General features: G+C 45.8%; 1 protein-coding gene across 2 annotated transcripts in view; it reads left to right on the top strand.

The window, feature by feature from the left end:
- Positions 1–578: 578 nt before the first annotated feature.
- The window catches only part of RERG (RAS like estrogen regulated growth inhibitor), a 91,107-nt gene continuing 64,213 nt past the window's right edge, over positions 579–27,472 (top strand). Inside the window, exons 1-2 of one of the 2 annotated variants that reach the window (XM_081927476.1) lie at positions 579–848; positions 11,641–11,819. In XM_081927476.1, coding sequence (XP_081783602.1) covers positions 11,759–11,819 — 61 coding nt within the window. In that variant the 5' untranslated portion in view covers positions 579–848; positions 11,641–11,758. The remainder of the gene's footprint in view (positions 849–11,640; positions 11,820–27,472) is intronic. The other variant, XM_081927475.1, reaches the window with a different exon arrangement.

The raw sequence follows: 27,472 nt of genomic DNA, 5'->3' as shown, positions 1-27,472 counted from the left end.
GGAAGAGCATCCAGTGACGCTGAGGACAATCCCAGTTGCCGTTTATAATTATATTTTGGGAATGATTCGTGTTCTTCGGTAGCTGCATTGTTTTATACTTACCAGAGGTCCCCTGGTTATATTATGAAGCAGCTGTGTTCTATGTTATTCATCAAGCACCGCTAGGGGTTGTTTCTTTTTGTTTTCCAATGTATTTCTTATAGAGAAAAAATTCGGTGAGCAAATTTTTATGCTGAAAGTGTGGCCCAGAGGGGAAAAAATTGAGAACTGCTGCTCTGGCCACTTTTATCATTCCGTACGCATCGTTTTGTACTCCACGTTTCCTTTTTACTCGCCTTTTACCCAAACTAAACAAAAAACCTGTGCGGCCACCTTTCCTCATCGGGGAGCTGTTCCAACTTTTTCGGTCGTGCGTTCTTCTCGCTGCGCAAATACGCGCACGCTCGAAAATAAACTCTGCCTCCTCACCTCTCGAGGCTGCCATTTTTTGGTATGCGGTCCCCCGAGCCGCCTTGAAGCCCGGCGGCCTGCCGGTGGCGCCCTAGAGCTTCCTTTCCCCCCTATTGAAAAAAACCGGCGGCGTGATTCGTTGCTCCCACAGCGTTGCCGGCAAGCGAGGGAGACGCGTCGGGCTGCTTTGGAGCGCTGCGCGCCGCGCCGCCTTTTTAAACGCCGCAGTCTCTGCCGCTAGCCGAAGAATCCGGGAGGCTGTCCATGGCTCGGCGGCGCCTCTGATCCGGACGCCGGGTCCCTTCGTTTGCTGCAGCGCCGCAGGGTTGCTGGGCTGGAGGCGGGCGGGGAAAGACCTGACCTCGAGGGGCTGCCTCCCGGAGCGCAGGCTGAGCGAGGTGAGTCGGTTTCGCCGGATGGGAGACCGAGGGTCGCTGCGCGTTTGGAAGGGTGATTCCCCCCCCCTCCATCGCTGCGGCAAAAGCACGAGGAGAAAAGTGCCGCCGCCACAAGCTTGCAGATCTCCGGGATCGTGGGCGGGTAATTTGCATTTAAAATGTGCCGGAAAGGAAGAGTTTTGTTTCGTCCTTCCCAAGGATGAACGGGGAGGAGAGCGGAAAGAAGTCTCCCAGGTTTAAAAGCCAGAGGACGAGACTCTTAATCTCAGGGTGGTGAGTTCGAGTGCCGCTTTGGGCGCAAGATTCCTGCATTGCAGGGGGTTCGACTAGATGACCGTTGAGGTGCCTTCCCACTCTACGGTTCTATGATTGTCAGGCAGAAAATGACAGCGAGAGAAAGAGTGGAAAAGGAGACGCACTCCTTGGAAGGGGTCCTTCTATCCCCTCTTTGCAGCAACAACACCACAAAGCTGCAAGCTTACATATCTTGTTTATTATTTTTATCGATTGCATTTATGCCCCGCCTTTTCCCTCCCGCTCCCCATTTAATCTGCACAGCAACCCTGCGAGGTAGGTTAGTTGGAGAGGCAACAGCTGGCCCAAGGTCACCCGGCAAGCTTCATGACCGAGCGAGGATTTGAACACTGGTCTCCCAGGTCCTGGTCAGGCACTCTCACTATTCTGTCTGCTCAGAAGTACGTTCATTGGGACTTACCCCCAGGGAGGAGGGCAGGATTGCAGCTGCTGAGGAGGCAGGTGCAGGAAGGTGTGGTGTGGGGAGTGCATATTTTGAAGATTTTCGCTCCTCTCCAGGGTAGAAGAGGTTGAGGGAGTTAGTTGGAGAGAGGTTGGCGTCTTCTGCTCTTTCGTCGAAAGCATCTCCTGGCACCTTTAAAAGCTGTTAGATTTATGGGGGTAGAAGCTTTCGAGGCTCTGAGGAAGTGGGCAGACGTCCACCAAAGCTGGTGCTTCTGTTGGACTATAAAATGGCTCGGTATTCTCCCCAGCCACACACCCACAAATCTGGGATTCAGCAACGGATCCCCCTCATCTGTTACCTGCATGGCTCATTCGCAGAGCAGAGCCACCTGGGCTGTTTAGGAATCCTGGCTTCTCAATCCTAGGAACTTTTTCCACCCGCCAAGGCAATGTTGGGCTGCTAGGACTGGAGAGACTGAGAGCCCCTCGAGACTGTGTGTTTGTGGGGGGGGGGTGATGCAATGATAGTGGTGGATTCTGGTACTTATTTTCTTTTTGAATTGCATTTATATACCAGCGTTTCCTCCAAGGAACCTCCAATGTGGTTCTCCTCACTCTTCATTTTATTATCACAACAACCTGCAAGGTAGGTTCAGGGTTGAGAGACGGGGGCTGGCTCAAGGTCACCCAGCAAGCTTCGTGGCTGAGTGTGGATTGGAACCCTGGTCTCCCAGGTCCTGATCCAGCACTCAGAGCACCAACTGGACCATCCAAACTTCAGTCGGTTTCATCTGTTCTTCTGCGACGCTTCTCCAATGGCGTCTCATTATTGCTATAGAGGCGACGAAAGTGTTAACAAAAGCCGGACAAAAACAAAAGTAACAGTTATAGTCTTTAAAAGTGGAAATTCTGCAGGAAGTTACGGGGCGTGCACTGATTTGGGAATGGAACAGTATGTCCACCCCAAAACTTTTGCAGGTGCAAACAATATTGGTGGTGGGTTTCCCTATGACCACCCTGATAGCATGAGTTCAAACCAGCATGGATGCACAATAAAAAGGGTATCTTGGAAGGGCCCTGAGGTTCACTTCCACTTCTGCAGCTCCATAAGTCACTGGGTGACTTTAAACTAGTCCCCCCCTCTCTCTCTTAACATACCACCTACACTGCATGGTTGTTGTGATGTTAAAAGGAGGGAGAACTAGCTATGCTGCCCTGAACTCTTTGGAAGAAGGGTGGGTTATAAATGAATGGTGAAGGTACTCTGCATATGTTCAGAGGCACAGTTTTCTTTTCTTTTTCTTAAAAGAAGTTCACGTTATAGTGGTACCTCGGGTTAAGTACTTAATTCGTTCCGGAGGTCCATTCTTAACCTGAAACTGTTCTTAACCTGAAGCACCACTTTAGCTAATGGGGTCTCCTGCTGCCGCTCCTGGAGCACAATTTCTGTTCTCATCCTGAAGCAAAGTTCTTAACTTGAAGCACTATTTCTGGGTTAGTGGAGTCGGTAACCTGAAGTGTATGTAACCTGAAGTGTATGTAACCCGAGGTACCACTGTATATGTTTCCACCACCAGAGTTTAATTTACCTTGCCTGGGAGCAAGGCTGCTCAGAGGTCCTGCGCTCTCACTGCATGCCTAGGCCAAATGTAGATATTTGGGGATCAGCTGTGGCTATCTCAATGCTCTGAGAAAGGTGCTCTTGCACATGCTTGGAGGGCACGGACCTCCATCCTTAATTCATGTATTTTCAGGGTGATCTTAGTGGCACAGAAAACTTGTTCTATTTCAAGCTCAATAATCTGAATTACCAGTACAGTATTCCAGGCTTTTAAGGGACGCAGGTGGCGCTGTGGGTTAAAGCCTCAGCGCCTAGGACTTGCCGATCGAAAGGTTGGTGGTTCGAATCCCTGCGGCGGGGTGCGCTCCCGCTGCTCGGTCCCAGCGCCTGCCAACCTAGCAGTTCAAAAGCACCTCCGGGTGCAAGTAGATAAATAGGGACCGCTTACCAGCGGGAAGGTAAACGGCGTTTCCGTGTGCAGCTCTGGCTCGCCAGATGCAGCTTTGTCACGCTGGCCACGTGACCCGGAAGTGTCTCCGGACAGCGCTGGCCCCTGGCCTCTTAAGTGAGATGGGCGCACAACCCCAGAGTCTGTCAAGACTGGCCCGTACGGGCAGGGGTACCTTTACCTATTCCAGGCTTTGGCAAATCACCCTTCTGGGGAGGGGCGGGGGGAACCTTACATAAGCTAAAAGTGTCTGGGGGCCAAAATGCTTGAGATCATTTGGTAGCTCAGGAGCTACCAAAGAGCTATGCTAGTGTGTCAGTTTGGTACAGCTGAAGGTTACTTTTTGTCGTCTTCCTTTTTAAAAATAAAAACTTGTAATTGTTTTGATTTAGACCATGAGACGCTTTGTAATTATAGACCAAACATCCCTTCCCTCTTGGTATGCCTTATTATGGACTTGGTAAATCACAAAACTGTATCCTATACTTTTGTTTGCTGGCAATTGTGACAACTTTCCTTTTTAAAACATTAACTTTTCTTTCATTTCTTTCCCTTTTTTTAAAAAAAACTTGCTTGTTATCAAAATAAAATAAATGGAGCAGCATGTTATTTTTTAGGGGAAAATTCTGTCCTGCCTTATTTTCAAAAACGGAACTCAAGGGGGGCAAGAATCACAGCACAGTTTTTGAAAATAGTATATCATGCCCACCTTTTAGGCAAAGTTTTTGTTCCAAAATGAGCCCTGAACAGCAGCAGCACTTTTTAGTTTTACACCTGCTGCTTTTTTAATAGTCTCCTATCAAGTTCCACAAGTTGTTCATCTGGGCTTTTCTTTTGCCTCTGAGATTAGCAATTGGTGGGGCAGATTTATACCCGGGATTGCCAGTTGTTGACTCTTACTGTACTTTCTGGGTGATCAGAAGCACTTTCATCAGGACACCTTGTCAATGCTGCGTTTCTCTGGCATCCTGACTGTGTCCAAGAAACAAGGCTGCACAGTAGCCAAGACAGGAAATAGATGCATATGCCTGCTTTGTTTACGTGTGGCTTTTAAAAATAGCTTTGCAAGGATGAATGAAAGCTCCTGCTTTGTTTAATTTAGCATGAAAATGTTAAGTCTCTGGAACAGGATACTCTACTCTAAACCTAAAAGATGTACCACAATATTATCTCTTACCAGAACAGTTCCAAGACATTGGAAGACCTGCCAGTTTTTGACTTTCACAGAGCTCCTTGTCGGATTTTTTTTCCTGTTACTTTTGCAAAGCTCAAGAACATTTCCTTCTCTCCTTTTGTTAATGTCACGTTACCAGCTTCTCTGCCTCCTCCTTCTTCTTCTTTTGTCATCTCCTTGCAGATATTATCAGCGCTCAGGTATCTTTGACTTTTGTCCAGGCACACAAAAGGTTTTAGAAATCCACAAGATGCAGTGAATAATAGAGAGGCAATCTTCTGTATGGGATGGCTGTCTTCCAGGTTTGACATCTTCAGACATGACCAGTTTCAGAGGTGGGGCAGGCGTGGAATATAATATGTGTTCTTTGTGGTGGATCTCTGCAACATGCAATAGGCATAAGGAGAGCTTTGCTAGATCAGACCAAAGGGCTATGTAGCCTAGCATCCTGTCCCCACAGAGAAACAACCAGATTCCTGTGGGAAGCCCACAAGGAGGACATAAGAGCCCCTTCCCATCTTCTGATTCCCAACAACTGGTCTTCAGAGGCATGCTATCTCTAATATTTAAGGTAACACTGTGATCACTCTCTGACTATTAACCATTGATAGCCAGCAACTTGGATGCAGTGGCGTAGCGTGGGGGGTGCAGGGGGGGCCGGCCGCACCGGGCACAACATCTGGGGGTTAGGGTTAGGGGGCGCAAATCCACGGGTTAGGGGGTGCAAATTGCTTGCCTTGCCCCGGGTGCTGACAACCCACGCTACGCCACTGCTTGGATGGCTTTAAAAGGGGGTTAGCTGAATCAATAGAAAACAAAAGCTATTATCACATCTTATGGTAGTGAAGGTCATAGCTTTAAATATGGGCTCGTCCACACTTCCGTCACTTTCCCCCAAAAAACTTATTTGCCACCAAATCGGAACAAGTGTAAAAGCAGATTGACGTTTGTTCCGATTGAGTGATAAACGGCAGGTTTTCCTGGGGAAAGTGGTGGGTCTAACAAAAAGTCTCTCAGACCCATGCCTAGAAAGTACAGGACAAGCGGAAAACCTCAGTTTCTAGGCCTAGGAGAAGCAAAAGTATGGATGAGCCCATGTGCCAAGTGCAGAAATATAATTTCCCCTCTGTCCATTCAGCTTAATTAGATGACCCTGAGTTCCAGTATTTTGAGAGAAGCCTACCAACTTTTCCCCTCCCCACTATGTACACTTTGTATTCCTCTGTCGCATTCTCCCTTGCTCACCGTTTTTCTACCCCAAAAAGCTCCAAATGTTGTAATCTTTCCTCACAAGGGAGTTGCGCTGTCTCCTTGATTATTTTGCTTGCTCTTTTCTAAACCTTTTTGCAGCTCTACCTCACCCTTTTTGAGGTGAGGAGACAGAGCTGTTCATGGCATTGCAAGTGTGGCCGCGCCACAGATTTGCACAAAGGAATTATGATAATTGGCAGCTTTGTTTTCAATCCCTTTCGTTATGACCCATGACACAGAAGTTTCCTTCACAGCTTTCACACTTCGGGGTGACGTTTTCAGAGTGTTGGTTTGTTTTTACTTGTATCTTTCTCACCGGCCTTTTGGCCTACTGAGGCCTTCAGCAGATTATTTTTTGCCAGTATTATAAACACCCCTGAGCCAACAAGATAGCTCTGGGAACAAAGTTGTGATGAAAAAGAGCTCCAAAGGCATCAGCTGTAATCCAGAACAGAATTAAACATATTTAAACCAAATTATTTCAGTGAGCTGAATTTATTGGATGGTGGTCACCATGTTGTCTGACTGCAAAGTCCTGGATCCTGGAATCATAGAGGAGGAAGGGACTATGAGGTTCAGTCGAAACCCTTTTGCAATGCAGGAATCTTTTACCCAACATGGGGCTCAAACCCTTGACCCCTGAGATTAAGAATCTCATGTTCTACAGACTGAGGTATCCCATCAGAGTGCTAAGCTTGGAGAGCCCAACTATGTGCTTCGTACACATAAAAAAATGAATTCTAAATTCTGTTCCAAGCAAAGTTGGATTTATTTACTTATTGGCAGCCCAATAAATCAGGCAAGAGCAGTGCTAGAAACTTACTTAAAGTGAAATAAGTCAGTGTTTAGTGAAATAACTTGGCATGGAGCACTAAAGTCTGCATTTGGGCAAGAACATTCAAAAGGCCTCGCATCACCACTCAAAAAAACTAGTGGAATCACTTCACATGCCCAGCTGTCAGTCCTCAAGTCAAATAATGGTTGCTTGGCCATAGTATGGGTGAAAAGGATCTCAGGGCTATAGTTGATCATTAACAGTGCGATGCAGCTGCAAAAAGAAGAAAAGAGCCAGTGTGGTTTAGTGGTTAGAGTGCTGGTCCAGGATCTGAGAGATCAGGCTTCAAATCCCCAGTCAGCCATGAAGCCAACTGGGTAGTCACCAGCTCTCAATGACTCTGAATAGAAATCACTTTTAAAAAATGTAAATTAGAACACAGATGTGGAAACAAGTAGGAAGCTAAGGTTCCCCTCGTCTGTCTGTCTGTCTGTCTGTCTGTCTCTCTCTCTCTCTCTCTCTCTCTCTCACACACACACACACACACACACACACTTTTGCCCCCTTAGTATAAATGCAGATGCGGTAACTCTGAGCGTGTGGCACGTTCCTATAGCAATAGCTATCCAACAGCTGTATCTCAGGCTTTGCATGCCAGAAGGTCTCAGATTTGGTCCCTAGTGTCTCCCAGGAGACTGGACAGTGGAGGAGATACCTGTCTGGTACCCTGGAAAGCTGATGCCAGTCAATTCAGAGACTAGACGGATCAGTGGGTCCGACTCTACATACGTTTGTTTCTGTGTTTTCTCACATAACTGATGTTGTTTGTAGCCACCCTGTGAAAATAGAGGCTGATGAAGAATACTCTCTACAGTTGCTTGTCAATTGTTAGCATAGCAAAATAATAATAAGTCTTGTTACGATGGCTTTAAATGACACTCCAGGCCAGAGTCTTTTTGCAGATATGCTATGTAACACAACAACAACAACTTTTTTATTTGTACCCTGTCCACTCTGGGCATTTTCCAACCAAGTATTAAAAGCACAATAAAACACCAAACATTTACAACGTCCTGGGTTTCCTTCCAGGGCTGCCTTCAGATGCCTTCTAGAAGTCATATAGTTATTTATCTGTTTGACATTTGATGGGAGGCCACTACTGAGAAGGCCCTCTGCCTGTTTCCCTGTAACTTCCCTTCTCGCAGTGAGGGAACTGCCAGAAGGCCCTCAGAGCTGGACCTCAGGCTGAACAATGGGGGTAAAGACAGTCCTTCAGGTTTTCAGGGTCGAAGCCATTTAGGGCTTTAAAGGTCAGCGTCAGCATTTTGGATTGTGCTCTGAAACATCCTGGGAGCCTGCGTCATTGATTACTTATAACTGCCCCAATATTATCACGAGCACAAATTATTGTGGATGCATAATAAAAAGGACATCTGGAGGGACCTTTGATTTTGGGCAAAGCGTTTCTGTGTAGTTGAAGATTACTCACACCCTCTTCCAAGAATGCCCACACTTTTCCTCACAGTTGTCAGATGCTAAACTCACATGTTTTCTTGAGGTGGGCAGTGTTGGGAAGGGTGAGGCGGTCAGTGTTGTTCCACTCCACCTCTTAGCATTTCTCACAGAGAACTCCTCCATCAAGCCGATGAGTGAGATGGGATGGGGCAGGATGTGGAAAGCTTTTCCGAGCCCTATAATAAAACACCTTTTAAGCCTTGCCTAACCCTGCACTCTGCCCCTGATGCAGAATGCACAAAGGGCTTCTGAGCACTTCAAAGCAACAGAGGTTTGTTTAGGGGGAAATGTAGAGAAGCATACCTTTCTGAACTGGTGTGGCTTTTATAGCAATTCCTGAGAACCAATAAAGGGAGTTACAGTAGGCTGTGGGGAGCTGACTCCGCAACGGCGTTAATGGGTTTTTTGTCCATTCAGAAACGTAAAAAACTGTATTGGAAGTTAGTTGTCAAGGCCAACTGCTGGCAATAATAATTGCAGCTATCTTGGCTGGGGCGGAAATGGGACTTTTTCAGTATTTTGAGCCGATTATATTGAAGAATGTCGAGACTTTATTCAGCGGTTGTGTGTCCTATGGTATCTATTAACTGTTAGGTAATCTTGCCAAACATGACGTTGACATTCTCTGTTATGCAAGCAAGACAGAACCACCGAAAAGCCCCACATTAAAGCTCCCCTGAAAACAGGAAAGCACAGAGTTGCACCCTCAAAAACGGTCTGAATCTGGATTGGCAGATCATTTTTTAAACAAGGGCCATACTTCAAAATGATTAAGTGTTGACGGCTAGTAACGGGCTGCTTAACCCTTTCCTCCCAACTGTAATAGAAGTTTGTGCAGAGTTATTTCCTGGTTATGCTTTTTAGAGTATGTTTTTAAGGCAAACGGTTTTGTGCTTCTGTTTTTTTGAAGTGACCAGCCATTGTGCGTAATGAGGCATGGGCTGTGCTCAAGCTGTGATGCCCCCACACAGGAGGAATTGCTAAAGATAGCTTTGACTGTGTGGTCCTCAAATGTGACTGAAGATTAGAAGGGAGGTGAGGTCTTGGGTTTGTGGGAGACGCTTGGAGCCAGGGAGGGAGGGGGCTGAAACAAGGACCTACAAGGACCAAATGGAGGAACCGGTTGTCAATTTTTACCCTCTAGGCTCCATACCATGGGTTGCTGGAAGCTTCGCTCCTCCATCTGCTTTGCTGCACAACTTCTTTTTCCTGAAACGTAGCTGCACAGGAATTGTGCATGTGTTGTAGTACCAATGGCTTCTGCTGTTGCACCAAGGCTTGAGTTGGTTGTGGTGCAGATGCAAAATGGATTGATCCATTAAGGCCACATTGGGGGCCTTGGCAATTAAGCTGTGTTCCCTGCTTCATGCAACAGCACATTGGGTTGTACTGTTTAGTATCTTAGTTCTATAAAAAGAAATTGGGGTGTGGGTTACAGGAATAATGCAAAGGTCACTCCAGATGCATTGTGTTGTTGATGCGCAGGCCTAAATTTTGCCCATTAACATTAACCATTAACATTAACCTAAATTCTGTGTCCTTGTGTCTTCATTCTCCTGGGGATGGCATTGTGGGGCGGTCTTGAAGCGCAGCCAGTTGCTGGGAATCACAAGTGAGTTGTGGCATTTCTTGGATCCTGCTTTTGGACTTCCACCAGGTATCTGGTTGGCTAGTGTGAGAACCAGATGCTGGGATAGGTGGGCCTTTGGCCTGATCCAGCAAAGCTCTTATCATGAAGTTATGGGGAACGGTAGCATCTCAGGGAATAGGGTTCTTGCCAAGATTTCCACATGATTTCCACATCTTTTGTATGCAAGCTTATACACACACACACACACACACACACAGTGGTACCTCGGGTTACATACGCTTCAGGTTACATACGCTTCAGGTTACAGACTCTGCTAACCCAGAAATAGTGCCTCAGGTTAAGAACTTTGCTTCAGGATGAGAACAGAAATCGTGCTCCGGCGGTGCGGTGGCTAAAGTGGTGCTTCAGGTTAAGAACAGAATGGACCTCTGGAACGAATTAAGTACTTAACCCAAGGTACCACTGTATACACACACACACAGAGTCATACCTCTGGTTGCAGATGCTTCAGGTTGGGTTTTTTTGGGTTGCGAACTGCCGAAACCCAGAAGTACCAGAACGGGTTACTTCCGGGTTTCGGTGGTCACACATGCGCAGAAGCGCCGAATCGCAACCACCACGCGTGCAGACACACTGCTGTGGGTTGCAAACGCTGCATCCGGAGCATCCACTGTGTGTGTGTGTGTGTGTGTGTGTATATATAAATATATATATGCAGGTTTTGGTGTCCTCGGGTGTCTTCCCGTGTAAAAGTTGGGGTGTCTAGGCGACGTTTCGACGAGGTCTCACTCGTCATCTTCAGGCTGGTGCTTTCGGCTTCTTGTTACTGGAACAGAGCAGGATCTCAGTGTTTGAGTTCCTATAAATACTGTTGAGGGGGTGTGGTGTATAGCCTCCAATGTTCTGGGCAGAGAGGAAGTTCCCAGGCTAGTGTGCCTTTTCTTCTTTGTTCCTTAATTACTTGAGGGATATCTTGAGTGATATCACTCAAGATATCCCTCAAGTAATTAAGGAACAAAAGAAGAAAAGGCACACTAGCCTGGGAACTTCCTCTCTGCCCAGAACATTGGAGGCTATACACCACACCCCCTCAACAGTATTTATAGGAACTCAAACACTGAGATCCTGCTCTGTTCCAGTAACAAGAAGCCGAAAGCACCAGCCTGAAGATGACGAGTGAGACCTCATCGAAACGTCGCCTAGACACCCCAACTTTTACACGGGAAGACACCCGAGGACACCAAAACCTGCATTCCTGTACCCGTGAAAATCTACGAAAGCAAATATATATATATATATATATGGGATCATTCAGGAAGGGATCGCCCCAGCTGTGATCTGAAGAAAGGGGGCTTTAACATGTGATTCTTCTGAACAGAGCCATCATGATGCAGTGATGTAGAGTGCCAGACTTGGACCTGGGAGACCAGGTGTCAAATGCCCGCTCAGCCATGGAACTCACTGGGTGATTTTAGGTTAGTCACTCTCTCTCAGCCTAGCCTAGGTAAATGTAATACGCAATATAAAGAAATATAGCTTCTGCTCTTTTTCTTCTTCCCCCATGCCCGAAGACGGAGAACCACCCCCTGAGCTTTTAGAAAGGAGATTGGGTCTAGGTTCATGGCTTATCGTTTGAGGGCAGCGTCTGACAAAAAGCTCTCCCTGGGGTCCTTGAGAAACAGGACACCCCTCAACCCCTTGCTGAGACCTTGGCAGTGGCCGGCAGCACCCCTGTTCACCTGCTCATTCCTTCTCTTTGGTGGGTCTTTTTCCATTAGGCCCTTCTTGAAAATCACAATGGCGCGGTAAGGCGGAAGAAAGGACTTGGCCATTCATTCTTCGTACCAGTTTGGTTCAACCAGTGACGTTTCTGTCAGCCTCCATTTTCTCCCCGCCATGGCTAAGAGCGCAGAAGTGAAACTGGCCATCTTTGGCCGAGCCGGAGTGGGAAAGTCAGGTATGTCTGCTTTCTCTTCCATTCCTCCTTATTCTGCTTTGTTTTCTTGTGTTTTTAAGATGTATTTTTCCACACAAACACACACACAGCAGAGTTCTGATCTAGCTGAGGTCTCTCACACCTGTAATTCTGTTTTATTTTTTAAAAGGTTGGAACATTTTAGCCATTTTAGCCACTTTAGGTGCATTAAATAAACTCTGAAGCTGTTGCCGCACACCGAAAAGGTCACAAGAATTGACCTGAGCCAAGATGTGGGAGTTTCTTTTAAAGCAGGCATTGCACTGTGATTGTGTTGGTGACCAGACCCGACCACCCACCATGGTCCCACTGAGTCTTCGGGAACAGCAAATAGGGGCAAGGGGAGAGGGTCTCAGGCACCTTCAGGGTCAGTGGACTGTCTTCACCCTTCTGTGGAATAAAAAATTTGCCACCACTAGGACAAACCTGTGTAGGGTAGCTTGGTTGAGTAGCCTTTCCTGGAAGATAGGTGAAAAAACCTCAGGCCACAGGTGTAGAAGCAGCCGCCCAGGCCTGTCTTGGTCTGGTCTTTAGGACTCTTCCCAGGCCACACCCTCCTGAAGCCACACCCCCTGCCCCAGGCCACACCTCCTCAGTGGCCCTGCACTGTGTCCTCCTTGAACATTTTTTTTTTCTTGAATTGTTATAATGCCTCTTGTCTGCCTGGATGGAGAATAAAGAGTTGCGTATGTAGAAACCTCCTGATTTTACTTCACAGGGGTAAGAGGTACACCTCTGGCCCTGCCCACCTCTGGCCTGTGGCCCCTGGAAGGTTTCCCATGGAAAGAATGTGGCCCTGGAGATGCTAAAGGCTCCCTCCTCCTGTCATAGAAAGTCAGTGGTAAACAAATGAAACGTTTCATCAGAGGAGGTCAGCATGACTTTTTGGAATGACCCAGCTTTGCTGTAATTTACTTCATTCAAAGCATTAGTGCTTTGGAACGGGGGCTGTGTGGAGGGAAAAGCTGCCAGCCTGCTGCTTAACCGATTACCTCCCTTATGGTCTCCACTTAAAAATTAGCAGTTTGCCAGTTTTTGTCCTCTGACTGGAAGAATTGTTCAGGTTCAAGCGTATTGAGGGGATGGGTGTGAAAGCAAAACAGTTGCTGCTGCGGAAGATGGTAAAATGTCAATGCCTAGTTCTGAATGCTAATTCTTAGTGCTCATATAGCACATTCCAAGTCCTTTGCAGACATCCTCAGTACAATATCCCTGAGAGGCAGGCTGTGAGGATCCCAATTTTGTAGATAAATGGGAATGAACAACTGAAAGCATTATTTTGGCTAGCATTTTCAGCCCCACCTCTTTTCCAGAGAGCAATGTTTTGGGAGGAGCCTGAGTTCAGTGTCTGCTTTGCTCACAGGTGGTTCCTGGTTCAATTCTCAGCATCTCCAGGTAGGGCTGGGAGAGACCCCTACCTGAATTTCAGTGTCTGTGTATTGACTACATGCCACTGTCAGTGGAGACAGTGCTGAGCTAGATGCACCAGGGGTCTAACTCAGTATAAGACAGCTCCAACTGGGCTCTAATTAAAGTGCTGGCACCTGGGGAGGCTGCAAAGTGCAGAACACTGGTGTGATGATTTGTAGAGTAGGAGGAAGGTTCAATACCTGTACCCAAAGCATGAGAATGTAACTGAAATCTTCTCTCCCCTTTGATAATTTGCAAATGCAGTTTCTTGAGGGTTAGTTGAGTGTGAAGGTGAGAAACTGCTGGATGATTTGGGGGGGCATGGCACTAGAAGAAATGCACAAAAAGGGCTGCAGTGACTGGTTCAAGATCACCCAGGAAGCTCTGGGACTGGGTTTGGGTTTTTTTAACCCAAATCACCCTGCACAAATGCCAACACTTTAGAAACCAGATGCATGTTGTGCTATTTGGTGGTCGCTTATTACATATGCCGAAATACCGGGTTTACAAAATACTTTCTTGCCAGCGTTGAATTTCATGATTATATTTCTGCTCTGAACTTTGTGCTTGGGTATCTCAATTTCTTCTGGCCAATGAAAACAGTGACCTGCAAGGTCCCTGCAAGAGCAACACAGAAAATGAAGGATGTAGGCAACAATACATAATACATAAGAAAAATACATTAAGAATTCATTCAATACATTAGAATGAATAAGATCACTTTCCTGGCTTCTGGCATAGAAGGGAGGGAGGTATGGTTGTTTCTTTATGTATTTCTTGTTACATTCAGTTTCTATTTTCTGACTTCATACAGTGCATTTATCACTGAAAAGCTGATAAAAATTATTAGCATGTCCAGCATTTTAGCCACAACACTATGCTAGCTCAGCCTCTCTGAAGCAGGGATTTCTCAGACACCACACCATGCCATCACACTCCTCCTTTTTCTGCTCTGCAGATGGTTTTCTTGGCAAAGTGTGGTGCTCGCTTTGCGAAAGGGGAAGTCTCTGGACTCCAGCACAGCCACTGGGTTTTCTGCTTGGAGCAGCCTGGCCTTGATGCATGTGCTCAACTCTCAGTTCAAGTAGATAGTTGCCTAATGGATGAGCTTCTCCTTCTCCAGATCTGCAGGGTTTCGCGCCATCAAAGGAAGGCCGCTGTTGAATGCAAAGCTGCCAGGAGGAAAGTCTATCCAGCATTATGACTTATGTGGCAGTTCTTTGCGCTGCCTGCTTTACTCGACAGGGCTGGCCAGACAGCTGGAGGGCCTTGCCAAGCAGCGTAATCCAAAAACGTTAGCCAAGATCCCAGAGGAGGAGGCCTTGATCCACTATAAAGAGAAAAGTGCATGCAACAGTAAATAAGATGACCGGGTCTGCCAGGAGTCCCTGACAGTTGTTCTATCACTGGTGCGGCTCATAGTTCCTATCCAACAGCCAGACACTAGACTTAAACACTTATGGTCTTCCAAAGTTCAGATCTGGCTCCAAGATTTGGGGGTCCCCAGTTCATTTGCCCTTGGTGTCATGGACTGGTTGGATGCAGAGGAATGGTGGAAGGCACCAGCTGGGGAAAACCCCAAGGGAATAAGGCTTAGAGCCCAGGGAATGGTGGTGGGATGAAGATGAGTGGTCAGAGTGAGAAGAGGGAGCAGACAGAGAGGAGGAGGTGTTGAAAGTTGAAGAGGTAATAGGATTTAGTGAGCAGGAAGAGTCTGTGGCCGAGAGAATCAAAGGCAGAAGCTGAAGCAGGAGAGGAGGGAAGCCGAGAAGCAAAGATGGGTCAGGGAGAGGCATGGGTGTCTCCTTATCCTGCTGCAACAAGCTCCCCTCCCTTCTGGTCTTCCAGAACCAGAAGAGGCATGAAGCGGGAGGAGCAAAGGCAGGCAGGCAGGCAGGTGCAGTCTCTGATTGCTTGGGGAAAAAACCTCTGGAGAAGAGACATAGATGGCTGTGGAGGGTGGGGACCTTTAGTCTCTGCGTCATGGGGGCATGACCTACCAGGCCATGGGTTGCTCTGCTCATTAGGCCTGACACTCAGCCAAATCTGTGAAGATTATGTTTTTGCTAATAAAGAGTTAACTCCAACTTGCTCAGTGTGATTTCCTGCTGGCTCACTCCTATCACTTGGGGGGTCCCTGGTGCTTGCCCATGGTGGTGGCGGCTACGCTGATCACACACTTTCCCTGGTGATGCTGGCTTATGCCATCCACACCCTGAAGTGCCAGGAAGAAGGCTGGCACTATTAAGCTGATGGCCCCAAGTAGTCTGCACATGTGGCCCAGTGCTGAGAGCGGCACCATGCCACACCCTCAGGTAGCCTACCCTGCGTCAAGGACCCAGGAGGGGCCCAGCAGTGGTGCAGATCAGAACTCCAGCCTATGTACACAAACTCTCTGCCTCCACCAGCTTGAATAGCACCTGCCTCACCCTCAAACATAGTCCTTTGTCTCATCTAACTAAGTATTGTCTGCAATGACTGGAAGCAGCTTTCCTGGCTTTCACACAGGAGATATGGATATGGTGGGGATTGAACCTGGGACCTTTTGCATGCAAAGCAGATGCACTGTCACTGAGCCACAGCCCTTCCCCAATCATTGTTGGCCTAATTAAGCTGGTGTTGATGGGGCATTTGCACGCATGGCCAGTTGCTCTGCTCAGTTCCGTGCCATCCCCCAGTCCTTTGCACCAGCCCAGGAGTGGTGGTAGTGGCAGTATCAGCAGGAGTGGTTTGGGACCTGGCAGGCAGTAGTGGCAATGGGCTTTGCCGGGGCCTCTGGGTTCTAGCGCTTCTCTCAATATACGCCATATGCTGGCTTTCCAAAGATGAATATATGGAATACAAGATGGTAGAACAGTTTAATTCCTCAGGGTGGTACTGCAATAAGTTTCACAGAGTGGACCCACTGAAGAAATGACCTGAAAAAGAGACAACGTGCATACTTTTATAACCTAAGAAAATCTTTATTTTTGTTATTATTATTAAAGTGGAGCCACTGAAATAAGTGAACATTAAGTTTGGGCCATTAATTTCAACAGGTCTGCTCTGAGTAAAACTTACTAGGCTATCACCCTTTGTTCCTTCCCACCTCCCCCAAGATCACATCCACACCCTACATGACTTCCCCAAAGAATCCCAGGAGCGGTGACAGTACAAATGTGCTTTGAAGGTGTGGTGACCCAAGAAAGGGTGCTTTGAGGAATCTCAGTGCACTCTTAACATTTAACCCAGAAACATGGGTGCTATTGAAGGAGGTCCTTCCTGCATTTCTGGGTCAGTGATCCTAAGGAGAGATTTCTTTTTAGGGTGTATCCGGCAAGCTTTCTTTCCCTTTCCAGCGCCTTGATTAAAGGCTTCCTCGCAAAGCTAAAAACAGACTGGCGAAACTAGTGCTGGGAAGCCTCAGAAGATAAACCAAGAGAAACGGGCCTGTCAAGTGGTCAGTCTGGAATTTCCGTAGAGCTTTCAAATAACTCGTTTGAAAGTTGGTTAGGTTGCAAGCCTTGTTCAGATGCTTGGTAAACCTTTGCTACTAGCAACAACTCTTTTTGCGTGTGCAAAATGGGCCCCTGAGCCACTTCTGCATCTGTTATGTAGAAGAAGTCTGAAAATGCGTCCGTGTGCAATGCATGTTTGCCAGAGAGTTGTAGCGGTAACATTTCCTACTTAAGGAACGACAGTCCTCTGTTTGAGGGAGTTGCCACTACGCCATATGGGTTTGGGGCTCTGGATTAGTCAGACGGCAACGACAGCATGTGAGGAGTGGAGTTGGGGAGAAAATTGATCCCAGCTGAATCTATCAAATTTGCACTTTTCTGAAACAGTATGTGAACAGAAGCACAGCTAGCCTTTGAAATTTGCACTTCTGAGAAATATGAGATGATTGGACCCTTTCTGAACTCAAACCATGGGTACCCCCAACAAAAATTTAAAATTCGGCTAAATATTTGGAGTTTATTATGTATTGGTGTAATTTGGAATCAATGTGATATTATGATTGGTTTGTCAATTGGAAATTTAATAAAAATTATTTTAAAAAAGAAAAAAGAAATTTGCACTCCTGCAAATTTCGCTATGCAGTTCGCTGACCAAACAAGGTTTACAAAAACGGTGAAAGTGTGCATAAAGATGGACATGTTACTAAAAATGCATTGTGTTGGGGGAAATTGTTTACAAAAATGTGCATGCGTTAGTCAAGATTGCATATAACAATGTGTTCTATTAGGAAGAATCTGCACTAAAATGCTGGTGAATTTTCATGAGGTTTTCTTAATTTTTTATTTTAATCACATTTATATGCCACTGTTTTTTCTTCCAAAGAGCTCATGGTGGTGTACCTTGAGTGTCCCCATTTCATCCTCACAACAGCCCTGTGAGGTAGGTTACGCTGAGAGACAATGACTAGCCCCAGATCACCCAGTGAACTTCATGACTGAGCGAGGATTTTTAATTTTTAAAAAGTCACAAATTGCTGCAAAATGTGGAGAACTGAATTTAAGATTAGAAAAAAATAAGAAAATGACAGAACTCAGACTCACATCCCTAGTGAGAAGCAATATATAGAAGAAGGTCAATTACCTAAGTGTAGGGATTGGGGAAATTTTGATTCAGTCCACATTTGAATACAAATCTCCCTTTTTCGCACTTACCACAAAGCTTAACTCACAAACCAAAACACAGCCATTCTTTAAGAGTTACACTTTCCTGAATTTTAAGATGCCTTTCTCCTGCCAACTGACATGTGTGTTTTTAAAAAAGAGAAGAAGTATAAGCTAGGGTAAAGTTGCATAAAATGCATATAGTTTTGATTATTTGTTGTTGTTTAGTCGTGTCTGACTCTTCGTGACCCCATGGACCAGAGCACGCCAGGCACTCCTGTCTTCCACTGCCCCCCTCAGTTTGGTCAAACTCATGCTGGTAGCTTCAAGAACACTGTCCAACCATCTCATCCTCTGTCGTCCCCTTCTCCTTGTGCCCTCCATCTTTCCCAACATCAGGGTCTTTTCCAGGGAGTCTTCTCTTCTCATGAAGTGTATTGGAGCCTCAGCTTCAAGATCTGTCCTTCCAGTGAGCACTCAGGGCTGATTTCCTTCAGAATGGATAGGTTTGATCTTCTTGCAGTCCATGGGACTCTCAAGAGTCTTCTCCAGCACCATAATTCAAAAGCATCAATTCTCTGGTGATCAGCCTTCTTTATGGTCCAGCTCTCACTTCCATATATCAGTACAGTGGTACCTCGGGTTAAGAACTTAATTCGTTCTGGAGGTCCGTTCTTAACCTGAAGCTGTTCTTCACCTGAGGTACCACTTTAGCTAATGGGGCCTCCCTCTTCCGCTGTGCCGCTGCTATGCGATTTCTGTTCTCATCCTGAAGCAAAGTTCTTAATCTGAGATACTATTTCTGGGTTAGCGGAGTCTGTAACCTGAAGCATCTGTAACCTGAAGCATCTATAACCCAAGGTACCACTGTACTGGGAATACCATAGCTCTAACTATATGGACCGTTGTTGGCAAGGTGATGTCTCTGTACAAAAAATTGTTACATTAGAGAACTTATGCTTTGCAAAAATGTGCATATTAGGCAAAATTGCATACAAATATTGGAGAAATTAGCACTAAAATGTTGATGGCTTTTCATGTGGACTTGGAAACAATTGCAAATTGATGTGGAAATGTGGGAAAACTGGAAAAATGAGAAAGCATCACTGACAGATTTTCGGATCCCTATCCAGGTCCCATAAGGGACATAAGGTACAATGAGACAGGTCTGCATCCTGTTCTCCTTTTCTCAAATGGCATTCTGTCCCTGATTTTTCTTGCCGAACTGAAAGCCAAGAGAAGGAATGCTGTGAGCCCAAAGGCCTCCAGTTGCGAATCTCGAGTTTCAGAGCTTGTCCCAGAGCTGATGCAGTAGGAAAGATAATAAATGGCAAATTGGCCTGAAAGAGCCTTTTAAGTGAGTTGAATTTCCATAGATCTGCATGCCAGGAGATTAATGGAAGGGAGAGCAAGAGAACGAAAAGGAAAGTGTGCAAAAGGCAGCGCGAGTTGAGTTTCTGCATCAAGATAATTGGTTTCATTATTCCGTAAACACACATTTGCTTCACTGCTAGGGAGAGAACTGGCTGCAACAACCATTTATTTAGTTATTTGCTAATTACATTATGTGGGTGCAGGAGTGCTATTTCTTCCGCCGCTTTGTGAGCAAGCACAGTCTATCTCTTAATCAATCTCTTAATTGCATAGATTTTTGCCTTTCGTGCAGAGAGGTGGTCAACGGAGGGTTTTGAATCTGGAAGAACCTGGGCTCTCTTGCTGCTCCTGAGGACCACTTGCTCGTTCCAACACTTTGGCCTCGTTGAACTTCCTTAATTAAGTCGGACTTGCCTTAATGGCATTCTTGGCGATCTGTTGCACGATGTTGCGCAACAACCAGCTGGTAGCACAATAGACTTGTTTGATTTACTCATCGGACCATTTCCTTTGGTTTAAAAAAGTGGGATCGAGGCTGATAAAATTCTGTCTGAAGAGCCATTCATTCGAAAGAAGCCTGCAAAAAGCTGGCAGGAAGGAGCTATGGGGGAGAAAATGGGGAAGCGACAGATTCAGGCACTGCAAACAACAACAACAACAACAACAATTTTATACCCCGCCCATCTGGCTGGGTTTCCCCAACCACTCTAGGAAGCTTACAGCACATATAAAAACATAATAAAGCACCAAACATTAAAAACCTCCTGATACTGTGCTGCTACGGTGTTTGGTGTGCCATCAGAGCAATAGGTTAGACTGTGTGCGAATCTTTTGCCCTTCAGATGTTGCTCCCATCAGTGTCAGCAAGCATGGTCAGTGATCAGGGATGTTTGGAGTTGAGGTTCAGCAACATCTGGACGCGCAAAAGTTCCCCACAGGCAGTGAAAGAGGAGTTAGAAACCTTGTTCAGCCCAAGTTCCCTATGGAACCCCTTCTGGGTTGTCATAGGTACTGCTGATTTTTTCTCCTACAATGGTAAACCTACATCTGTGTCTGGGTGGAAATAAATAGGAAGAAGTGAAGGGTTGCCCACTAACACCTCTTCCAGAAAAATAGAAAGAGAAAGTTTGCAAAAGTCACCTCTTTTGTTCTGTCTGCCTACAAATGTTCTGGTGGCAGTTGGATGTGTTTCATGGACTAGAAAGCCAAAAATCACGAGCTGAAATAATGCTCTGAGTCTGTTGGGCAGAAGATGTCATTCCAGTTTGCCACTGTATTAATCTCATGAAGGGCAACTATCTCTGCAAAGTATATTTGTGATAGCCAAGCCCCGTGTATTCTCATGTCATTGCAACAGGGGCAAACTCTTAACACTTCCTAAGTGTGGGTTCCTCAGCTGACTGCCCAGAGTTTGAGAGATTTCAAAATCACAAATTGTTTTTGCAAGGCTGGACTTAGCTAATACAGAACATTTTGTTCAGCTGTTTTGATTTCCACTAAATCAGATATTTTTCTATCCAAGTCTGGTGTAAGCTGGGTGGCAGCTAGTAAAGCTGTGTTTCCATGTCTCCTGTCCAGTGTTATGGGTTTTCTGGAATATTTTCAATTGGGAACTTTTTGGGGAAAAGTTTACTATGCAAAACTTTCCAGGGGGTTATTTCAGTATACCATAAGATAATTTGCATAGGGACATTTCCAGTTTGAATGGGGAAATTATCTGATGCCTAAGTGATCTGATTTAGCATGTTTATTTTCCTTCTGTTTAGGAAATAAAGCTAAAAAACATTGAAACTGCCAAGCTTGCCTACTGTTCTGGTGTTCTCTTTTTTTGGCAGTTGGCATCCATCTACCATTAACAATGAATTAATGTTATTCGTTTCCACAGAAAAACAAAGCGCTATAAATTGTTCCATCCCACACCACTGCTTCTTTCTGTATATGTTTTGCTAAGCAGTCTTTAACACCTGGCCCTGAAGGGAACGATGCCAAGCTTCAAGGACTGCATCTGTTCTGCAAAAATCTGAGTGTTTGGCTGACTGCTATGATGACTTCCTCCATCATATCTCCCTCCAACATATTTCTGCAGGGATTGCTGAGAATTGTTGTTTATTGCTTGCAATGTGTCTGAAGTTAGAGCTAATCTGCTCCTACAGATTCTGAGAATTGTCATATGATACAAGACTATTGAGACTGTACCATCTGACAACGCAAATGTAGGATTAAGTATGTTTGCATATTCCTTTTGTGTCTTAAAAACGATGACACTCTTAATGTAGAAAACTGATAGGCTAGTTCTCAACAGAGAACAGTATGTGAGAACCTCCATGTGAAGGAACATTCCAAGGTGCAAACCCTCCACCTGCAGTGTGAAATGGTACAGTCCCTGCACTGAAACTGTACAGACAACTTGTTTATTCTGGGGTATTTCCATAAAAGGGCAGTAAAGTATGGTAACCTTTCCAGCCCCCCCCCCAGTTTGTTTTTCTTTCCTCTGACACATGGGATTTGACTCACTTGCTCAAATCTTCCAAGAGGTATTTCCATTGCAAACACCTTTTGTAGAGTACAGGTTTTTTTTCTGCAGGTTGTTTGGATTGTGTTTGTGGAATGATAATTCTGGGATTGGCAGGAGCCAAACTATATATGGTTTATTTCATTGTTTGGCACCTAAAAAGTATATGATTGCATTAAGGCTGTAAAGTTGCGATTTACTCCATTTTATTACCAGGTTAAGAAGTTGCTTCCCTTTCTTGTTACCTTTTGTACACAAGGTATTTCAAGTAAAATTTGCAGGGTTTTGCCCGACGTCTTGCCTTCTGCCTTTGAGTGGTCAGGAAATTCTTTCTCTTTTTCTTCTGCCCTGTTTTCAAAAGACCCCTAGGGAGTGGTTCTAGAAATAGAAGCAAAGATTGCAGACTGGTTTGTAAGAAAGAACCTTCATTGGCTCGCACATCAGATTGGGCTGTGTGGACACATAGATCACTTAGTCAGGTCATGAGGCAGCTTTGCCAGACTGGTTTAAAAGGGCAGCAGTGGATCCATTTACATTGCTTTCAGCTCTGTGTTTGCAACGGGGAGAAATTAATAGGGAAAGCTTTGAATAAATAGGCTTTTGTGAAAACTAGCCCAGAGCCTTTGCTGACAATTTATAGGCTTGCTCCTCGACAGAATAGAGTTTATGGGGACATAGTGCTCATTTCCCCATCACTGTGGTATGCGTGTAGATGGATGAAGTTGCAGTCTAATTATTAGTTGCACAGAAGAAGACAAGAGAAAGACAGAGGCACACGTACACACTCTCACAAAATGGGACAGGAAAGCGTAAGGAGCTTCCAGTACTGGCTCCAGATTTTGACCTTTGACTCCCTCAGTGGGCCCACTCCCCCAGTGAATCTAGTTCAGTGGGGAGGAACCTGTACCCTCCATCATTCCCCTGATGAAAATCAGAAGGTGAGAGCTAACTGACTAGCAGTTCAAAAGCACACCAGTGCAAGTAGATAAATAGGTATTGCTTTGGCAGGAAGGTGAACAGCATTTCCGTGCGCTCTGGTTTCCGTCAGGTGTCCCGTTGTGCCAGAAGCGGTTCCAGGTCATGGCCACATGACCCGGAAAGCTTTCTGCGGACAAACGCCGGCTCCCTCGGCCTGAAAGCAAGATGAGCACCGCACCCCATAGTTGCCTTTGACTGGACTTAACCATCCAGGGGTCCTTTACCTTTTACCTTTTTACGAGAGTGTGGCACTGGCTCGTTCCTGGGACATTCTGGGTTCAATTCAGAAGCTGGGATGGCTTCTGTACTTCCAGGACGGTTGGAGGGTATGGGAACCTCTGCCCTCCCCCTGGCCATTTTAGCCAAGTCATGCCCACCTGCCATCATGGATTGTGTCAGGTGTTGGGCACAGCTGGGAAAATGAGAGTTTTCAGGCCCTGGTGTCTGATGGCATAAAAATTGCAACTTATTAAAGCAAACCTACAACTTCCTAAGGGTTCAGTATGTTGGGTTCTCCTAGCAGTTGTTCATTTATGAATAGCATTTTACATGCATATGTCCAAAGGCAATTTAGCTGTATCATACACGGGTGGCGCTGAGGGTTAAACCATAGAGCCTAGGACTTGCCAATAAGAAGGTCAGTGGTTTGAATCCCCGCGACAGGGTGAGCTCCCGTTGCTTGGTCCCTGCTCCTGCCAACCTAGCAGTTCGAAAGCACATCAAAGTGCAAGTAGATAAATAGGTACCGCTCTGGTGGGAAGGTAAACGGCGTTTCCGTGCACTGCTCTGGTTCGCCAGAAGCGGCTTAGTCGTGCTGGCCACATGACCCAGAAGCTGTACACTGGCTCCCTCAGCCAATAAAGCGAGATGAGCGCCGCAACCCCAGAGTCGGCCACGACTAGACCTAATGGTCGGGATCCCTTTACCCTTTACCTTTAAGAATGGCTAAAGTAGTTTTTTAAACAGTACAAACCTGAAAAAAGGTTTAAAAACAATTCAGAATTCACACCTAAGGCAGCATTTCTCAAGGGCAGCTGTTCTAATTGAAGGCACTTTCTGTATATACTCAACTCACCTAGAAGCCGGAGGTTCCCTGGACTGAGAGGTAAATGAAAGTGAAAGCTTCGTTTCCATTATGATTACCTTTTGAAACATGGTTTGAATTATGGTTTATTGCCGCCAAAGAAGGTTTACACTGTCATGTGCTATAGCAATGAGCATTCATTGTTTTCTGGTTCGATCCCCCTATAGGACAGTTGCATATTCCTGCATTGCAGGGGGTTGGACTAGGGTTCCCATCCAACTCTACAATTCTGTGATTCCAGGATCATTTTTGTTTGTGTGGCATTCACACATATTCCTGTTAACGATTCGTTCTTCCTCTGCCTTTCATTCTTCATCACATTCCTAACTGCAAACAAGTCCTTTAAAATACAAGTAGTGGGTTTGTTGCGCTGAGGTGAAAGCAGTTTACAGGTGTAACCCAAATTTACAGGGTGTGTTTGAATCTTTCCTGCAAAATGCTGAAAGTCTGGAGGTGATCCTCGTTTGTTGGTTCACATGCAAAGGGCAAATTCCCACCCTGAACTCCATTTGTGCTGGAGCAGAAAATCTAGCAAGGAAGCTGGAAATCATTCATGCTGGTGTCACTACCCAGGGTTCTTGACATGCAGCTCAAAAAGCGATCGAGACATGAAGAATGAAGCCCAGAGGAAGGCAGCTGATATATGGACACATACGAAATGTGAATTTCTGCAAGAGGACGCTCTCGGATGCCATCTGGAATCCCAGAAATGTTAAAGACGGTAGCCGATGGAGGGGAAAGCCGAAAATGTGCAGAAAACATCAGGCCTCCTTTTGACAGAGTACGAAATCCCCGAGTGCTCGTAGGTCACTGATTCCATTTCCATGCTGGAATTGTAAAGGAAGCGGGTGGAGATGAAAGAGCAGGAGCTGGTGGCAGAATTAATGTGGAAAAATGTTCTTCCCAGAAGCTGAAAGGAGGCTTTGTGCTGTCCCAACCCCGAATTGGCTGCAGGGGACGTGGAAAAGGATTCATAAGAACACAGAAGTTGCCTTAGAATTAGGACCCCAAGGGTCATCTATTCCAACCCCGTGCAATGCAGGTGGCCCATATGGGCATTGAACCTGTGACCTTTGCATTATCAGCACCACGTTCTAACCAACTGAGCTAACCGATGATGCTTTAGGCTGGGGGCTAGGTAAGCTTTAACCAGCCTAGTTCTCTGTGGACTACAACTCACATCAGCTCCAGCCAGCAGAAAACTTCAGAATTATCTTCTGAAATTTGCTGAAATTTAAATAGAACTACATCTCGCTATCCATAGCAGGTAAGGCTGAGGCCAGGTAATGTGTGTTTCTAGCTGTGAACTGTTGATGGGCCACATCCAGACTCCAGCTCTCTCCCATCTTTATCATTAAACTGGACCCAAGAGTCCTTGAAACAGAACAGGGGCAGGCCGTTCAGATGTTGTTGGACTCCAGTTCCGACTAACCAGTGCTCCCAGTGGGTCTGGGATGAGGGGAATTGTACACCAGCAATATCTTGAGGTTCACAGGTTCCCCATCCCTGAAATAAGAGACCTTCTTATTTCAACAGACCTTCAAATATGTGACTGTGCCCTGCTCGCAGTAGGAGACATTATTACTACCCCTTAATTCTGTCTGTCTGTCTGGTGATACCCAGGTCACATGCTTTCCCCAGTCACATACATCCTTTCTCTGCATCCTCTTTGAGTGTGGTTGCCTGGCTGGAATATGTCCATGGGCTCTATTAATGCCTCCTGCTTGCCTGGATGGAATGGAGAGAGGAGAAACTAGCCTTCTGCACAAAGGTAACATTTGCATTCATGGGTGTACCCAATTGTGCCTCCATTTGTGTGTGGCCCCTAGAAGCCTGCCAAGAAGGGAATGCGGCTCTGGCTACCTGAATTAGTTTGTGTCAGCTAATGGTCTGGCTTAAAAACAATAAATGCACTGGGCCAGAGTCAAGCTGACTTCAGTAGAAGGTCCCTTCAGGGCATTGTGGTTTGTGGGTCAAGGAAAGCATGTGTTCTCTCTCTCTCTCTCTCTCTCTCTCTCTCTCTCTCTCTCTCTCTCTCACACACACACACACACACACACACACACACAGAGATTTCATCTTAATTCCACATGGTGATAAATGTATTCCTCAAAGCACATGGATTTTGTGCCCTTGTGACTTTTATCATACTAAGTGCAACTGCAGATGTAGCTCTTATTCATATTCATATATAATCCCTTTTGGGGTGTTTTTAAAACACACACACACAAGCACACAGCAACCAAACGAGCACACACTGTTTGTAAAAATAGCTAGCCCAGGAGTCCAGTGTGCATCCAGTTGAGAGAGAGATATAATCTTGTAAATAGCCCCGCTGACTGCAAAGCACAGCTGGAAGAAATGGAAATGTGGGGGAAAGGGAAACAAACTAGACCCTGGTTACTTAGCATGCAATGTTTTCGAAAAAGTTTGGTTTGGTTTTTTCTAATGTATGTAAAAAATAAATAGTAATGTGAGGTTTGCGGTTGCAGAACTGGGGGAAACTTACGGCTGGGGGGAGGTGAGCCTTTGTGTGTCTCCGGAATGTGAATTAAGCAAATGCTAAAGTTCTATCCTTGACATGTATAATCTGTTATGCTTCCGTTCTGCTTTTCCTTCAAGGAACTTGGGGTATGGTGCGCAGTTCTTTCCCCCCTCTGTACCTCTTCTTATGCCTTGTGAGGTGGGTTAGGCTGAGACAGAGGGTGAATGACTCAACATCATCTGGATAGCAGAACGGGGATTTGAACCCAGGGGTAGGTTGGCCCTACTGTTAGGTAAAGTGAGTCAGCTGCCTCTGGTGGCTGATACTGGCAGTGCACAGCAGTGGCAAGTGATCGGAAGATAGAGAGGTTTGTGCCATGTGGCCTGCTAGTTTGCTGTCCTGAGGTGCCGAGGAGTATGGTCATTGTTGGAATAAGATATAACTGCCAATCTAGTTGTCTTCTGGTTGGATTTGGGGGTGGGTGCTATCCTGTCCTATGCCACGGACAGTAAAATGTCTTGGACAGACCCTGCTCAAGCTTTCTCTAATCTTACACAACATTGGGCCAGTTTCTTCCCCATCTCCATCTGCAATTGCACCAGGTATAAAAAATTGCACCTATATTTATTGTGCGAAGGACTATAAACTCCCCACACTCCTCAGGAGGAAATTATGGAACACATAAAAAGGGCTCACCAACTTTTTTAGACCTGTTAGCACATGTGGACTTTTGAGCAAACACACTTTTGTGTGTGTGTGTGTATTTGTGTGTTACTATAGATTCGTGCAGAATGTACTTTTCTACCCATTCTATAAATAAAAATATATTCCAGTTCCGAAGGAAGTTGTTATAATCCATTAGCTGGGAGCTTTAAGATATTTATCACCGCATGCCCCAGTCACTTCCAAGGATTTTATTTCGGTCACAATCCTTTCACGTCACACTACCTTCCTGCAGTGTGAAAAATGCTTTCTTTCATGTGAGACAAAAGGCGTGTGAGGCTTCTGTGGCTGCTTCAGATTCATCTGTTCGACACTTCAGATGATACATTTAGACTCTGAACAAAGGGTCTTTTGATATCAGTGGTTTTCCTGACACCTCCAATGACCCAGTTTGTTTGGTGAGGTTTTTTTTGTTTTGTTTTGTTATACTTCTTAAAGCACTCTGAGCCTCTGTGGCTTTGTCTTTCTATG

This window comes from Podarcis melisellensis (genome assembly GCF_964234715.1).
Source record: "Podarcis melisellensis genome assembly, chromosome: 10".
NCBI classification, from domain to species: domain Eukaryota; kingdom Metazoa; phylum Chordata; class Lepidosauria; order Squamata; family Lacertidae; genus Podarcis; species Podarcis melisellensis.
The sequence above is the reverse complement of the archived record's forward strand: the minus strand, read 5'-3'. Positions and strand labels throughout refer to the sequence as shown.